At 36.4% G+C, this 18,621-nt stretch overlaps 1 protein-coding gene across 1 annotated transcript; it reads left to right on the forward strand.

The window, feature by feature from the left end:
• The first annotated feature begins 243 nt into the window (after positions 1 to 243).
• LOC102131517 (transmembrane protease serine 11B) lies at positions 244 to 18,468 on the forward strand. The gene is made up of 10 exons (XM_005555183.4): positions 244 to 386; positions 2,763 to 2,878; positions 8,216 to 8,331; positions 8,413 to 8,480; positions 10,173 to 10,333; positions 12,368 to 12,406; positions 13,400 to 13,577; positions 15,323 to 15,582; positions 15,934 to 16,076; positions 16,755 to 18,468. Exons 1-10 carry the CDS (start codon positions 379 to 381, stop codon positions 16,914 to 16,916), a joined length of 1,251 nt encoding a protein of 416 aa, XP_005555240.2. The 5' UTR covers positions 244 to 378; the 3' UTR covers positions 16,917 to 18,468.
• The last annotated feature ends 153 nt before the right edge of the window (positions 18,469 to 18,621 follow it).

Below are 18,621 nucleotides of genomic sequence, written 5' to 3' on the forward strand. Positions count from 1 at the left end.
ATACAGAGTGAGGATTATCCCTATATACTCCAAAGCTATTTCCTGGTTGTACATCTTAGGTGACCAAACTGGACTGTAATTTTTTCTGAATCGCCAAGTCAAGGAAATTTGTCATTCTTGGGGTGACTCCTATCTTAAAACTATAGAAATACGACTGTCATTAACACTAGTCAGACAAGTTTCATCTTAGTTGTTCGCTACATCTTTCCCAGCCCATAAAAACCAAGCTGCAACACTAGATGTAGCACATAAGTCAAAAGCTACATCAGAAGATTCTAACTTTTATCATCACTATTACCAGCATCATCACTGTTATCGTTATCTTCATCATCATCATTACCACCATTATACCTGATACTGCCACAACATCAGAACATTATGTACAGGTAAAGGGGATTTCACTGGGGAGAGTAAGTCTGCAAAGTTTAGCAAGTTGCCATTAAGTGGGTTCTAGTTTTTTGTTAATTGATTGCTTTTTATAATTCAGTTTTTATTTCTGGACACTGTCAAGAAACATGCTATTGTCTGAGGTCTACAGGCCCTTTGACATCTCTGGGAAAGTTTTCAAAAGTTAAAAAGAAAAATAATAATTCAGCAAAATTTTGCTTACTGGGAAAGAATATAAATATATAATTGACCTGAAATCTTAAGGAAATGAGGCATAAGATTTCTTTTATAATCACTCATAAAAACACTACCATTTCTGTTCTCTAGTAATGTAATTGAAATCAAATTTTCTAATATTAATAGGTTTTCTTAGGAATAATGAAAAATATGAATGCCATTATAGATTTTGGAATAATGTACTTTCCAATATAGATTTTGAATTAGCAACCAGCAAACTGCAGGTTCTCAAAACTTCATAAATTTTCAAATGACTTCCTTTTGTAGACTCTCTTTTTTCCAAAGTTCCAGGAGAAAGTGAAGATAGAGGCCATTACCCATTTGATCATTACACTTCTCTGCTCCTTATGCACAATTCTCACCCTCATGATTTAAAGTTTTCTATGGAAAAAGGTTTATTTATTCTCAGAAAGCCTGAGCTACCAGACTGTTATAACTAGCTAATGCAAAACAAACTTAAGACCTTACTGTCACAGTGCACTTTTATAGTCATTAAAAGAAACATGTTATCAAATATTAATAAAGTTATAAATACTGTATTAAAAATGCTATGCCTGAGTAGGCTTTTTTATCTGAGGCTGATATTAAACAACAGAATTCTGGTATGAAAAACTACATGAAATGTGTCTGAAAGAAGGAGTTTCTTTGAAGAGCTTTGACAATGTTGGTTCTGGGAAACACTAATTAACAAGTCATCAAAAGAGATAAAGAGGTATAAGGAAGAGGTAGGATTAAGAATGTAGAACAGAGTGAAAAGGAAACAAGTTTAGGTGGAGTTGCACAGTTGTATAAGGTAATGCTAAAAAAACAGAAACAAAGATGTATCTACCTAAAAGTCAGTTGGTCCTGGATGGGATGAGAATGAAAAGGTTCACATATTCACAGGAAATATGTAATTCACCAAATATGTTCCCTGATTGCAAACTCTTCTCTTTTGCAAGGTTTATTTAGAATGATACAGAATAGAGATTGAAGAAGCAGCTGAGGATGTTTTGAATTTGAAATCATGAATGTTTATGTTACAGCCCTTCCTCCAATGGACAATTATATAACATAATCTCTCAAGATATGAAAAATAACTAGGGTTCAAACTTCATGTAGATTAAGCTTAATGTGGCCATACAATGTAACTGTAACCATACACTGCTTTATCTGTATGATGCAGAACCACCATATTTTCTAATTCTCTTTCATCTAATTGATTGACTTTGATGATAAAACAACTAACTGATCTATTAATTTATATTATGCAAATAATTTACATTTGTTGGAGAAACATTATAGAAAATAGGCCAGGGGTGGTGGCTCATGCTTGTAATTCCAACACTTTGGGAGGCCAAGATGGGCAGATCGCTTGAGCTTAGCAGTTTGAGACTAGCCTGGGCAACATGGTGAGACCACTGACTCTATTAAAAAGATACAAAAAAAAATAGCTGGGTAGGGTGGTGCACCCCTGTGGTTCCAGATATTCAGGAGGCTGAGGTGGGAGGATCACTTGAATCCAGTGGGGCAGAGGTTGCAGTGAGCTGAGATTGTACTACTGCACTCCAGCATGGGTGACAGAGTGAGGCTCTGTCTCAAAAAAGAAAAAAAAAAAAAAGAAAGAAAATAAAAAAAAGAAAAATTAGAAAATATAGTTAAAAGTAAACAAAAAATCTATAATTTTATTACATAGAGATTACTGCAGTTGACATCATGGTGTTTCCATCTGCATTTATCAAACCTATAATTAAAACTTGTTATATTATGTATTTAATTGTGTCTATAAGTCTTTATATGTCCCTGTGCATGATATGGCTGTAGTTTACAAAAATACAATCAGACTACAACTAATGTTTTGCAACCTGCTTCAGTTTTTTAAAAAAGCAAGTCAATTTCTCTTTGGCAACATGAGGACAGAAATCATGTCTATTTTGCTTATCGATATATTTCCAGTAGCTAACCTGGGCTCAATAATGATTTGTTAAGTGAATGAGCATTATGGTCTATCCTCTTTGAGGCATTTGAGGTTTCTAGGTTTTCAAGTAACATAAAGGACCAATGTATAAATTACAATTCATGTACTATGAGTTGAAGGAGAGGCAGGTAGATTTTGATTGTTATTATCTGATTTGAACCAATTCTTTCCTCTTTCATAGGCACAGCATATCTTCCCAAAGATCTTGGCCACTGTGGACTACGATCTTTACGTTTCTTGGAGTGGCAGCAATCTTGGGAGTAACTATTGGTCTTCTTGTTCATTTTCTGGCAGTTGGTCAGTATAGATTATTTTCAATTTTCATCCTTGCTATAAATCTTTTAGTTTTAAAAATTGAAAAAAAAACCATGAACATTAAATTTCTTCTTGGGAGTTTTCTTATTTACTTACTATTTTATTTCAACACAGTTTATTATAATACAGAAGTTTATAAAATTTTTTGACTCAGAGGCCTCCTTGTAAATTATATCACCAACTATGGGGGCAGGAGCAAGACAAATGTTCAATGCTTTGATGTCAATATTCCTTGTCATTAAAGGAGCTTATAGTAGGCTTGTAGTTGAATTGTTACATCCTGTAGTAAATACATCTCACACTTTAGAGATTCCTTCTCTTCTTGGCTCAATTCTGCTATTGGTTATTAAGATATGATGAATAAGTAACAATGAAAAATCTACAAATCTACAAATAACTCTTTTAATAGTAGATAGTCAACCATGGTTGAATGGCTAAATGTTTGCACAAACATGGTTTTAGTTTTAAAACTTTTATTAACAGTATACTCACAAAGCTTAGTTTCCAATTTATTTTTACCTTTCTGAAAAATAAGTCCTTAAACTTGTGTAGTTATTTAATGTTTGAAAATAAACTTGACATCCATTGTTCCACTTTATCTTCCCAATAATCCTGTGAGCTAGGGATGACAGATTTTACCACTATCCTTATTTTCACATACAGTACACTGGGGCTCAGAAAAGTAAAATGACTTACTTGATATCACAAGCTTTTAAGTAGCATATTAATATACTTAATAGTTTAAGTAATTATACCACTTTATCATGATTTTTCTGAGCTTTATATCTCTGAAATATGTAACCCTATACAATAATGCAATGTCAACAAATTTTGGCTGACTTAGCAAAAATGACATTTTTTTCTTTCAACCTGGCTTCTTTTCCTTTGTTTCTCCTCAGTCCTCTTAAGACTTGTCTTTCAGAAGGATAATGGGTGCTCAATCTCCTGTCTGCCATATCTATCTATGAAATTTTCTTTCCCTCTACTCATTAAAAAATAACATTCTTCACAAAATTTCCTTAAAGACAGCACTCTGAGTTTTCAAAATCAAGCCCTTGTGAATAAATCCAGTTTTTCAATATACACTTTGCATCTTAACAGGTCCCCTTTCCTGGGGAAGCAGTGTCTTAATGGAAAGGAGTGGTGCAAAGGGGAACTACAGCACCCTGGCTGGAGCAGGAGGTGCATGGGACGAGAATTCACCCTTGAATGCCTCTACATGGTCAACCACCTACTATTTCAGATATAAGGCTAGAGTAGCTTAAATTGCTTAAAGTTGAATTACTTGAACTGCACTCCTTGTGAAGTAAAAATGGATACAAACTCTGCGGTAAAAGTTGTTTGAAGTCAGTTTGAAAGATGGGTTTTTGCTCTAGGACTCTGTCTTAGGAACGAATATAATATTTATTAATATTGAGAACAACTTAAGCTGGATAACAGATATTGTAATCTTTCATTTAAGTGGTATGAAATTAGCTGATTGGCAGCTATTGTAATCCCTCATTGAAGTAGTATGAAATTAGTTTCCCTGTCTAAATACATCTATTATTTCTCAATCAATTTTTTTTAAACTTTTGAGTTTCCACTTTTTCGATTAACTCAGAAATAAGTATTTCATGAAGATCATTATTCTAGAATGACTTTGGTTCATCTCTTTCTCAACCGTTTTACTTAACAATGTTATTTCCAAAAGATTATATACACATGTATAACCAATTTCATAATTCTTCAGATAGTTTATCTAATAGTTCCAAACCCTACCTTCTTCTCAGAATCAGCTGTCGAGCGCTTTTGAAGTAGTGTTTATTCCCTAGGGCCTACCCTTAGGTTAGCTGATTCAGCTGGACCAGGGCAGGACCTACCCATGCATGCCTTTTGGAAAGTCTGTAGTGATTATGATATATAGGTGGTGTTACAATCTATTAGTATAAAACAGTGTTTTAGAGAAGTAATAAAATAATGTCTATCTTAAGAAAAAAGACTTTATAAACTTTGAAATGGAGGGCAGTTTACCATGTAAAGATTAATGTTTCTATGTCTGTAAAACTGAAAATCACTGACCACAGTATAGAATATGGAATAGACTTCCATTCAGTTTATCTAAATAATTATATTAGCTCAAGCTGCCATATCAAAATCCACAGACTGGCTAGGTTAAACAACAGACATTTTTCACAATCCTGGAGACTGGACTTTTAAGACCAATATGCTGGTTGGTTTCCGAGGAGACCTCTTTTCTGGCTTGCAAATAGCTGGATTCTTACTGTGCCTTCCTGTGGCCTTTACTCTGTGTGTATTTTGGGAGATGGCATGAAGTGAGTGAGAGAGAGAGAGAGAGAGAGAGCATGCACGAGAGAGAGATGTGGTCTCTCTTTCTTTTCTTATAAGGAGACTAGTCCTATTGGATTCATGTCTCAACCTTATGACGTCATTTAACCATAATTCCCCCTTAAAGATCATGTCTCCAAATACAGTTACATTGGTGTTTAGGCCTTCAACATACGAATTTTGGAGAGGACACAATTCAATCCATAATAATAATCAAGTGAAAATTAATTGTAAAATGGTACCTTGAACTGATAGAATTCTCCAGTAAAATCATAACTGGAATCAGAAATCTAACCATAATGGTTTCTTGGAATCTGGGCATGATGTATGAGACTTTTGACAAATTAATCTAACTACTTGTAAATACCCTGGTTCAGCATTCTGGGTGTAACACAAAGTTAGCAGATTCTAATTATTTACTTTAATTCATTTGGTGACAAACTTCACAGACAAAATGATAAAATAGTAGAAAGAAGAGGGTGTTAGAGTTTATTGTAATTTAGTTTTTGTTTGTTTTTGTGTTTTTGTTTTTTGGAGATGGAGTCTCACTCTATTGCCAAGGCTGGAATGCAGTGGCACGATTTCAGCTAACTGCCACCTCCACCTCCCAGATTCAAACGATTCTCCTGCCTCATCCTGCCAAGTAGCTGGGACTACAGGCATGCACCAACACTCCCAGTTAATTTTTTCTTTTTTTTTTTTTTTTCGTAGAGATGGGGTTTCACCATGATGGCTAGGCTGGTCTTGAACTCCTGACCTCAAGTAATCCTTCCGCCTCTGCCTGGGATCTCTGTTCTGGGATTACAGTCGTGAGCCACTGCACCAGGCTCCAATTTAGTTTTTGTAATTAATAAAGAAAATCCCAGCGGGTTAAATACACCAAGACAGCACAACTGATTTGTGATGGGGCTGGAACTAGCTCCTCTAGCTTCATATGCATTTGTCTTTTCAGGAAACTTCTCAGACAGACTTTGGCATTGGGGCTTTTGTATGTACTGGTTACCATAAGGAAAAATATAGGAATCTATGGAAATATAGGAAACCAGTTTTTATTTTATTTTATTTTATTTTAAAGTTATTTCTAACTTATAGCATAACAAATTATTTCAGCTCAGGAGATCATACTTTTCAGTCACTTAGCGACTACATGGTGTATGGTAAAGGTGGATCAAAAGCACAAGTGCTCTCAAAATACAGGAATGGCTAATTACTTAAACAAAACAGGGCATTGTTTCATATTAGTTCCTGTTTTTTTTGAGATGGGGGTCTCACTCTGTCACCAAGTCTGGAGTGCAGTGGTGCAATCACAGCTCACTGTAGCCTTGAACTCCTGGGCTCAGGCAATTCTCCCACTTTAGCCTCCTCAGTAGCATGACTACAGGCGTGTGCCACCATGCCTGGTAATTTTAAAATTTTTTTGTAGAGTCAGGGTCTCACTATGTTGCCCAGGCTGGTCTTGAACTCCTGGACTCAAGCAATCCTCCCACCTCGACTTCAAAAAGTGCTAGGACTATAGGTATAATCCACCACATCTGGGCAGTTCCTATTTTTAAAAGATTTGTCTTGTTTTAAATTGTGGTGACCTAATGTACCAGGTGAAACAGTTTATATTTGGGGAAAGGAAAAGATGGAGATATGAGACCTTGTGACACACAGCAAGCACCAGTTATCATATGCTGTAGAGAAATAAAAGGGCACCATGCTTTTACACTGTTGGTGGGAGAGTAAATTAGTTCAACCATTGTGGAAGACAGTGAGGTGATTCCTCAAGGATCTAGAACCAGAAATACCATTTGACCCAGCAATCCCATTACTGGGTATATACCCAAAGGATTATAAATCATTCTCCTATAAAGATACATGCACCCTTATGTTTATTGCAGCACTGTTCACAATAGCAAAGACTTGGAACCAACCCAAATGCCCATCAATGATAGACTGGATAAAGAAAATATGGCACGTATACACCATGGAGTACTAGCCAGCTACAAAAAGGATGAGTCCATATCCTTTGCAGGGACATGGATGAAGCTGGAAACCATCATTCTCAGCAAACTAACACAGGAACAGAAAATCAAACACCGCATGTTCTCACTCATAAGTGGGAATTGAATAATGAAAACACATGGACACAGGGAGGGGAACATCAGACACCGGGGCCTGTTGGGAGGTGGGGGTCTAGGGGAGGGATAGCATTAGGATAAATACCTAATGTAGGTGACAGGTTGATGGGTGCAGCAAACCACCATGGCACGTGTAAACCTATGTGACAAATCTGCACGTTCTGCACATGTATCCCAGAACTTAAAGTATACTCCTACTACTACTACTACTACTACTACTACTACTACTACTACTAATAATAATAATATAATAATGGCACTATGGAGTCCTCCAGGAATAACATCAAGGAATAGAAACCAGGCCAGCAGGCAAAGGGCATGCAAAAGGGTGCAAGACAGGGTATATCATCCAGAAAGTGAAGGATGACTGATGCTTGTATGTTTCCTTTATTAAAATTGCTTAGAAAGATTAATTGGGTAATTGCTAGGCTGAGTTTAGACTATACATGTAAAAGATGTTTTATCTCTAGTGCATACTCAGGTGGATTGTTAGTGATTGCAGGCATTGCTGTTTTGAGAAGGGTGCTGAGGGTATATCTGGACTTGGCAGGACAGTAATGTCTATTATCACATAAAGGGAAAGGTGGGGTCATTGAATGAATGATACGGATTTGCCATTTCTGGAATAAACTATTGTTCACTCCTCTCCTTTTATTTTTCTCCCTCCCTTGGATTTTTTCTAAACTTGGGTTGAATGTTGAGGTAGAGGTATAAATGGTTAAGGCAGAGGTATAAATGTTGCGGCAGAGGTATAAATGGATTATTTCTAAAGCTGGGTTGAATGTTGAGGCAGAGGTATAAATTGCTTTAAAGTCACTTTCCACTTTAAAATTCATTGAGGTTTTTTTTTTTTTCCTTAATTTTGTAGAGAAGACTTACTATTATCAAGGTGATTTTCATATTTCTGGAGTCACGTACAATGACAATTGTGAAAATGTAGCTTCACAAGCCAGCACAAATCTAAGCAAAGATATTGAGACTAAGGTAAATCAGAGATTTTTAAAGTTAATTTTATCATAAATTTGATTGAAATATATATGGTGACTCTTTTTTTTCTCTTGTCAGATGTTAAATGCATTTCAAAATTCCAGTATATATAAGGAATATATCAAATCTGAGGTCATCAAACTTCTGTAAGTACAAGTTCATTCAAGATTTTATGAAAGGAAAGTAGGTGATATATCATACAACCTTGATTTTAGATAACAATAACACCAAAAAACAAACATAAAGAAAAACAGAAACAAAGGAACAGAAAGAAAGGAAGGAACGAAGGAAACAGAAAAAAGAAAAAGAAAAAGAAAAATCAAGTTCTCCATGAATGAAAGTATCACTGTATCTAGCAAATTTCTGTTCTAGGCAAGAGTCGTTATACACAAATCTTTAATCTTCATACCTGCAAAAGAATTATAAGGTTATTGGTGGTGGTCAGTCCTAACTGACTGTTATGATGAAAGAAAATTATAACTCCATGGAAAACAAATAATTCAACTGGTTTGTTTTTAGCCCATACCTTCCCTAAAAACATCCTATTTAGTTTCCTTAATAATTTTCTTTTTTTTTTTTTTTTTTTTTTTGAGACAGAGTCTCGCTCTGTCACCCAGGCTGGAGTGCAGTGGCCGGATCTCAGCTCACTACAAGCTCTGCCTCCCAGGTTTACGCCATTCTCCTGCCTCAGCCTCCCAAATAGCTGGGACTACAGGCGCCCGCCACCTCGCCCGGCTAGTTTTTTGTATTTTTAGTAGAGACGGGGTTTCACCGTGTTAGCCAGGCTGGTCTCGATCTCCTGACCTCGTGATCCGCCCGTCTCGGCCTCCCAAAGTGCTGGGATTACAGGCTTGAGCCACCGTGCCCGGCCAATAATTTTCATTCTTGCAATGACTGTGGAACAAAGACAATATTTTAAGATAACATCTGTATAGACATACCTATGAAGGATGCCTGAAGATAGTGGTGGTAGGGAGGGATGCAGGGAGGAAGGTATGGTGTATGGGGGAAGAGTAATGAGGGTAGAGCTCACTTGTAATTGGTAATTGTTAATATCTATTCTGGAGAATTCTGAACTCTCAAAACAAAACAAACAAAAAATCCAGCTGACCTAACCAACCTACTTACCTACAGATAAACAAAAACCTTCAAAGACCCTATAATTGATCATGATTATTTGAAAGTGAAATTATGGATATTTTCAAAAATTCTGATTGATATGGTTTGGTTTGAAAGTCTTCCAAAATGAAGTAATCTCTTTTCCTGATTAATAAAAATAGTGTACTGAATATATAATCGAGATGTTCTTCATGCTTTAGAGTTCTCTTTCTGAGCTTTCTCATTGCATAAATCTGTTGTGGGCATACTGGTTATGTATAAAAAAACCATGGGAAGAAGTTTAGCACTGGCTTCTAAACACATGCTGGAAATTATGTTTTGAATGCTTCCCTGCCCTACCTTTACTTTCTCATTGATCTCTTTCTCTAAAATGAAGTTATTAGAGAAATTCTGTATGAGAGCACTGGTTTTTATTGTATTATAGTAAGACTTCATGCCAATCATGTCTTGGCCAGTATTCCGTTTCCTGTATGTGTTTGAAATATTCTGATTTTAGTTTGTGGTCTATATTTTCTTCCTTGAATAGTATGTCTGAACTAGACATACTAGAAGATTTTTTACGTATCTTTGCATTTTATACATGTTTAGATAGTATCTGTATATTTTTCTTTAATATATGTAAAGAAAATGTGATAATTAAAATGCGTGAAATTTAATATGTTCACAAAACCTCTAAAAGATCAAGAAACAGTACATTAAAAAATGTCTGTTGTTTCTAGGCCTAATGCCAATGGTTCAACTGTACAGTTACAGCTGAAATTCAAGTTTCCTCCAGCAGAGAGAGTTAGCATGAGGACTAAAATCAAGGCTATATTACATCGGATGTTGAAAAACAACATGGCATCCTGGAACGCAGTTCCCGCTTCCATTAAACTCAAGGGTATTTGACTTATTTCCATTATTTTCTATTACATAGGTTTTTTTCTGTATTTTTTTTTTAAAGTACTAAAAAGTGAACTAAGAGTTTTAGTAATTTGGGAAAAAAATATGCGTACCTAACTCCGTCACCCCTAGCAATGACTTGGTAGTGGAAAGGGCAGTGCCAAGGAATCATTGTCTCAAGAATGATAGGAATGAGGGTTACATTGCAAGCATGGATGTAAGTTTGGAAGGGTTTGGCTATTATGCATGGGAAAGGGGGTGAAGGGTTCTAACTGAAGTATCTTTTTTTTTTTTTTTTGAGATGGAGTCTTGCTCTGTTGCCCAGGCTGGAGTGCAACGGCACGATCTCGGCTCACTGCAACCTCTGCCTCCCAGGTTCAAGCAATTCTCCACCTCAGTCTGGTACTACAGGCGTCTGCCACCATGCCTGGCTAATTTTTTTGTATTTTTGGTAGAGAGGGGGTTTTATCATGTTAGTCAGGCTGGTCTCAATCTCTTGACCTTGTGATCCGCTCGCCTAGGCCTCCCAGAGTGCTGGGATTACAGGCGTGAGCCACGGAGCCCAGGCAAAGTATTTTTCTTTTCTTCTCCCTACTTTTGCCAGGATCTCATGACAGAAAGCAGATTTAGGGCTTTCTTGGTGTTTCAGTAAGGAGACTGCAGGAGTAAGAACAATGTTGGGGATGCGAGTTCTTACCGATTCTTGTGAGAAAACTGGAGTAATACCACTTTTTTTTTTTTTTTTTTTTTTTTTTTTTAGACGGAGTCTCGCTCTGTCGCCCAGGCTGGAGTGCAGTGGCCGGATCTCAGCTCACTGCAAGCTCCGCCTCGCGGGTTCGGGCCATTCTCCTGTCTCAGCCTCCCGAGTAGCTGGGACTACAGGCGCCCGCCACCTCGCCCGGCTAGTTTTTTGTATTTTTTAGTAGAGACGGGGTTTCACCGTGTTAGCCAGGATGGTCTCGATCTCCTGACCTAGTGATCCGCCCGTCTCGGCCTCCCAAAGTGCTGGGATTACATGCTTGAGCCACCGCGCCCGGCCTTAATACCACTTTTAAAGAAAAAAAAAATTGTCTGGAAAATTCCCTAGAAAATAAAGGAAGAAAATGTTAAGATTTTGCCTCCTTACAGAAAGTGAAGTTTGTAAAGATCGTGAAGGTTCTGCAAAGGTCTTGAAACTGTCACTTGGATTGTTAAAAGGCCAGCTAGGTGATAAGCACGTGGTTTCAGAGTCCAGTTTCATGGTTCTTGCAGCCAGACTATTAATCCTAGCGTCCTTGAGGACTTGAAAGGCCAGCAACATCTGCCAGTTACTGCTCCTTTGCCACACAAGAAAGATCCTGTTACCAGTGAATCACTAGTAAGAAGTGAACCTGAGGTATAACTTTTCAAAAGAGCAATAAAATTTTTCTGTGAGTAGCTTTTGGGAAAGAGGGATACATTGTTTACTCTCTTTCTGTGTCCCATAGAGTATAGTCATCATTTTCTGGTGTTTCTTTAGCTTCCTCCTCTTCTCCTTCTCTCTGAAGTCTTTTATCAATAGGACAAAGATTTAAATTTAAGTTCTCAAAATTTCATGATTCATTCTTAGTAAGGAGATTTCCCTAAAAAGCAGGATAGGCCCGATGAAGTATAATTTTAATTGGCACATTTTCCCTTAAAATATATATAATTCTTGGCATTTCAGAGTAAAGAGAATTATCATGGGGAAGAAATCCCTGCCAAGATCTCTTAAAAATATTTGTAAGGGTGCCAGCTTCTTACAGCACTGAATATTTTACTTCAATAATCATAAGACTGATTTTTGTTTTTTATTCCTTTTTCTCTTTTTCTAGGCTACCTAGCAGAGATATGGAGAGATGGCTGTAATATAACAAATAAGAGTCAGAGGGGCTGAAAATACCTGAACTACTCCAAATAGTTAAATGTTGGACAATATTGGGTTAGGAAAGTTAGCATTTATGTTCTTAGGTTGAAGTCAATTGCTTGGTGGTATTTGGTCAATTTTATATTTTGTTTTGTGTTTCACTTTCAGAAATCAGCAAGGCTGCTTCTGAAATGCTTACCAACAACTGTAAGTTAAGGACCTTTTTATTATAAATTTGATGAACTCACAGGTATTTTCTCATTATTTTTCTATTAAAAATATTTGAAATATATCATGTGGAAATCCCATAACACACTTTCCAAATTACTGGATATACTAGATATTGACTTAGAATTTCTCTTTGAAAAACAGTGGTCTATTAATTTTAACATTTATTTAAACATATATAAAAAGTTAAATAAGAATTGATTCCAAATAATAAAATTGTGAGTGAAAAGTATCATATTTAAATATGTTAAAATGAGAAAGACTGAAGGAAATGACAATTTAGGATAAGAAGAAAATATAAAACCTGGCTATATAAAATATATTTATTAAAGATAAAAACAGTTCTGCATCTTAAACATTATTATTATTTTTTGCTTTAGAGGTGGGATGTTGCTATGTTGTGTGGGCTGTAGTGCAATTCACAGGTGCAATTATAGTGGACTAGCCTGGAACTCTTGGGCTCAAGTAATCCTCCTGCCTCAGCCTCCCAATTAGCTGGGCCTAATGGGAGCACATCACTGTCCGGTTACATCTTTTAAATACATTCTCTTTAGAGTATCATGTTGTCCACAAGGTACATTCATGCATTCATTCACTCCATGGATATTTATGGAGTATCTTTTGTTCACATGGTGTCTTACAGACAGCAGTGCATATACTATGCAAGATGTAGACACCAATGAGGCAAAGTCTCCACCTTCAAGAATCTGCTTAGAGACAAGAGTTGTAACACGTAGACACAACAAAAGATAGTGGTTGAAAGATGTTTGAGACTGGAAAAGAGAATAAGTAAGAACCACTCAAACCAAGATAGAATACAGAACCAACACAGGAATATCTTGTAGGAAAGAAACATCATCAATTAGAAGATGTTGAATAATCACTGAAGGTTTCAAGTAATTTTTAATGATATATTTTTTATAATGCATAATCAAAGATACCTGCTCTTGTGTAAATTAATCCTTTCTCTAGGTTGTGGGAGACAACTAGCCAACAGTATCATAACTGACAACAGAATTGTGAATGGAAAAAATGCCCTTTTGGGGGCATGGCCATGGCAGGCCAGCATGCAATGGAAAGGCCATCACTACTGTGGAGCCTCTCTGATCAGCAGCAGGTGGCTATTATCTGCAGCTCACTGCTTTGCTAAGTAAGTTTGAACATTTGACTAAATGAAGGATGCTGGGTGCAAAACTATTTTGGATAGTATGTAGGGGTTAACTTACTGTGTCAAGGTTCACCAAGACCATATAAAATTTACAATCATATAGAACATTTACGATCACCTGCATAATTAAAGAGCAGGAAAAGCATTTAAATTAGGGAAGGAGAAAAAAGTGAATGGAAGTATTAACATTTTCCAAATAGGTACCTTGGCCTGACATTAAGTGCTTTACTTAACATCATTTCATTTAATCACAACATTCAATTCTGTATGGAAGGTATAGTTTAAACTATTTGAAGACGAGGAAACCAAGGCTCACTCAGGAAAGGTGACAAATCTTGCCTAAGATCACTCAGCTCTTTTGTTTGTTTGTTTGTTTGTTTGTTTTTTGAGATGTAGTCTCACTCTGTTGCCCAGGCTGGAGTGCAATGGCGCGATCTCAGCTCACTGCAACCTCTCCCTCCTGGGTTCAAATGATTCTCCTGCCTCAGCCTCCTGAGTAGCTGGGATTACAGGCACGTGCCACCGTGTCCAGCTAATTCTTGTATTTTTAGTAGAGATTGGGTTTTACCATGTTAGTCGGACTGGCCTTTTTTGTTTTGTTTTGTTTTTGTTTTTGTTTTAGTCAGACTGGTCTTGAACTCCTGACCTCGGGTGACCCGCCTGCCTCAGCCTCCCAAATTGCTGGGATTATAGGCATGAGCCGCCGTGCCCAGCCTAGCTCTTAAATAATAGAAATTGAATGTGAATTTAAGTATGTCTGACTCCAGTTACTAGGTGCTTCCTTGTCTTGCCATCCAGAAATTTATAATCTAGTTGAAAAAATTTAAATGTCATATATTAAAAGTACAAGGCTGCATAGTGTTGTAAACATAACATGTATTACAAAGATAGTAAGTACTATGGAAATTTGAAGAAGAAAGACAGCATATCCATCTGATGTAAAATTTAACCTGGACCCAAAAATTGAGTATATCCAAAGGAAGATAAATTGTTCTACGAAAAAGACATATGCACTTGTATGTACACCACAGTTGTATTTACAATAACAAAAACATTAATTCAACCTAGATGTCCAGCAATGGTGAACTGGATAAAGAAAATGTGGATAATATACCCCATGGAATACTATGCAGCCAAAAAAAAGAATAAAATCATGGACTTTGCAGGAACATGGATGCAGTTGCAGGCTATTATCCTAACTAAATGAATTAACGCTGGAACAGAAAATTAAATACCACAGTTCTCCCTTATAAGTGAGAGCTAAACATTGAGTACATATGGATACAAGGAAGGTAACAATAGATATTAGGGCCTACTTGAGGGTGGTAGAAGGGTGAGGGTCAAAAAAGTAGCTATTGAAACCGAGGGTATGTGGCAATAAGACTAATTTTGGACTCCATCCACTTATGGGATTGAGGATGCTTATGTGATTCCTGACCAAATTAAATGTTTAGAAACTGGATGGAACTGAAGAAGCAGGGGAAAACATCAGTGACTCTACTTGAAAGGATCGGCAGAAATCTGACAAGTCAGAGTCCTCAGCATTATTTTTATGTGACTGCAACATCTACAACAGCTCCATGTCAAAGATATTTTTCCAAATAGAATTTCAGTGGGTTATAGTGTTGTTTGGAAACCTCATGCCTTAAATTTGTGAGATAATCACCACTACGAACACTGTTGTGACCCAGAAACTGAGTGTATTCTAATTACATTGTGTCCTCTAGGAAAAATAATTCAAAAGATTGGACTGTCAACTTTGGAATTGTAGTAAATAAACCATATATGACACGGAAAGTCCAAAACATTATTTTTCATGAAAATTATAGCAGTCCTGGGCTTCATGATGATATTGCCCTTGTGCAGCTTGCTGAAGAAGTTTCTTTTACGAAGTACGTTCGCAGGATTTGTCTTCCTGAAGCCAAAATGAAGCTCTCAGAAAATGACAGTGTTGTTGTTACAGGATGGGGAACACTTAACATGAATGGTGAGTTTTTTTTATAAAATCATAATAGCTGCATGGGAATAACTGTTTAATCAATCAATCATCCCCTCATGCCATTAATCAATCAGTAAATATACTGAAAAGAAAACCAAGTGGTAGGACAAAAAGCATGATGTCAAATTGTCTTCACTTTCTAAAATATCTCTAGGAATAGGAATTGGAAAAATTGAAATTATGTTAGGCAGCCAACAATTACAAACACCTGAAAGAGACTAATCTAACCTGGGACTGGCCTGACTCTTGGTGACTAAGAGAATCTGCTTTATCCTGTAGATATTCTTTGTCCCAGCAAAGTCTAAGATCTGCATAATATGCAGTACTTATTGCTTTTAGGTTCATTGCCAGTGATACTTCAAGAAGCCTTTTTGAAGATTATTGACAACAAAATTTGCAATGCCCCGTATGCATACTCTGGCTTTGTGACTGATACAATGTTATGTGCTGGATTTATGTCAGGAGAAGCTGATGCATGTCAGGTATGTCTAGTTACATTAACCAATTGTTTTCTCCCAAACAGTTAATCAAATGGAAGTTTTTATCCACATAAATTTTTTTTTGTGTTAGTGATATTGACATAGTAGCTTTGTATTTCAATACACTAAAATCTATTAGTATGTTAATCCCATTTATGTACCAGACACTAGCCTACATGCTAGGGATGTGGAGGTGAACACACTCCTGCCCTCGTGAAGTTTCCAATCTAGGAATTCATACAAAGAATAATACTTAGAAGATGCTTGCAAGGTGAATTTTGTCCTACTTTCCAGGCAACCTGCAGGCCTAGAATGTTGTCTTCTCTTTATCCAGAGATGCATCAGGAGTCTGGGCATGTGCCTATGCTACTCGTTCCTCAAAGGCTTCATCATAGAGACTTAAGCTCAGTGCAAGTAGCTAAGTCACCTTCTCCATATTCAAGCTGCACTCATTATATAAGTCAAACTCTGGTTTGCTCAAGTCAACATTTGGCAGTTTTAGGCCATATACTCTGGTTTGTAGCTGTCTTGTGTTTAAAAAAAATCTGAAGGGTTTCAGAGTTCTAAGCCCAAAGAGAGTGAACTGGTTTCAGTGCTCAGGAGGTATTGACAACTCCACAGGACAGGTAAAAGGAAAGTTTTTGTTAAGACAAGAAACATTTTTTTCTTTTCTTCTTCTAGAATGATTCTGGTGGACCACTAGCTTACCCTGATTCCAGAAATATCTGGCATCTTGTTGGAATAGTAAGCTGGGGTGATGAATGTGGTAAAAAGAATAAGCCAGGTGTCTATACTCGAGTGACTTCTTATCACAATTGGATTTTATCCAAGACTAGACTCTGAAAGAAAAGGAATTATACAAAGGAACATAAAGACAACTGCAGGCTATCCTTATCTGTGGCTTCGGGATATCTTTATTTTGATTGTTGGTAAACTAATTGTTTTATTATATATAAAAATATAAATGTCTTTATTAATATTTTGTTATAGCTAAAACACTGTCCTTGCATTTATTAATCTTTTAAATTAATGTAAGAGATAGGAAGAGGCTGGGTGTAGTGCCTTATGCCTATGATCCTAGCACTTTGGGAGGCCAAGATAGGCGGATTGCTTGAGCCCAGTAGTTTGAGGGCAGCCTGGGAAACATGACTAAATCCGTGTTCAAAAAAATACAAAAATTAACTAGGCATGGTGGCGTGCACCTGTAGTCCCAACTATTCAGGAGGCTGAGGTGGGAGGATTGCTTGAGCCCAGCAGGTCGAGGCTGTGATGATTTGTGATTGCGCCACCACTGCACTCCAGCCTGGGCAACAGAGTGAGACCCTGTCTCAAAAAAAAAAAAAAAAAAAAAAAAAAAAAGAAGAAAATAAAAAAGGCTAAAAGGCTAATATATAATTTTTCTTAATAACTGAATTGTGATTCATTTTACCATTATATTCAGAATTGACTTTAATTTGTTTTCCAGAATCAAAAGAAAATAAAATATCAATTTTGAAAGTATGAGAACATATATAGGGGATTTATCAAATGAGTTACTTTTTATTATATCAATTATAATTTCATTTTGTTAAACTGGAATATGTGCGACAGTGTAAATTAATTTTTTACTTATATGTGAAATGATTCATGTACCTCATAAAATCATGCAATCTTGCAGTGAAGAAGGAGTATCAGAGGTCCAACTAGACTGAGTCTTTCAATTTACAGATCAAGAAACTGAAGACCAGAGAAGAGAAATGATTTGCTTAAAGTCACTCTCCATCATCTGTGATAAGTTGATAAATTTATCCTTACACAAATTTGTCCTCATTGAGTTTAGATCCAAAATTTGTCAGGAATTAAAGAATGACTTTTGAGTGGCAATTATTTATACAACATTTTCTTCATATTCATCTTTTGTCATTTGCTTTTGCTTACAGCAAAATAATATGAGGTCATCAAGGGCAGAGAACTGTGTGGCATCTCCTTATAGTAAAAGTGCAATCATATGGATGGTTAACTTTGTAATCTCTACAAATAATTTACCTTATGTAATTTTCCAAATGTAAAAGTCACCAAAAATTTAAAGGCCATTAAAATAAACTAAAAAAATACTCCTTTCTTCAGTTGTTTGTAGAGTTACTATTTTATTCTTTATTATAAAATATGGCTCAAATGACATGCATATTGACATCAAGCAAATCTATAACCAACTGTAACAAGATGATTTCTTTCTCTCCTCACTTCTGTTTCGGGCCAGCCACACACATTTATTGAGTCCCTAATGTGTTTCAGGAAATGTCAGGTATAGATACAATGTCTTCCTTCAAGGATACCACATTTAGGGAATAAAGATAGGCACTAAACACATAAATAAGATAATTTTACATTATGATAAATGTTATAAAGGAAATAAAAAGTAATGTGATAGAAAATGATGGAGCAGATAAGCTATACTTTAGATTGGGAAGTCTGAATGACATCTCTGAGGGGGTAGCCATTTGAGCTGTACCTAAAGAATGAAAAGCCAAGCCGGGCGCGGTGGCTCAAGCCTGTAATCCCAGCACTT

This window comes from Macaca fascicularis, chromosome 5 (genome assembly GCF_037993035.2).
Source record: "Macaca fascicularis isolate 582-1 chromosome 5, T2T-MFA8v1.1".
Lineage (NCBI taxonomy): Eukaryota > Metazoa > Chordata > Mammalia > Primates > Cercopithecidae > Macaca > Macaca fascicularis.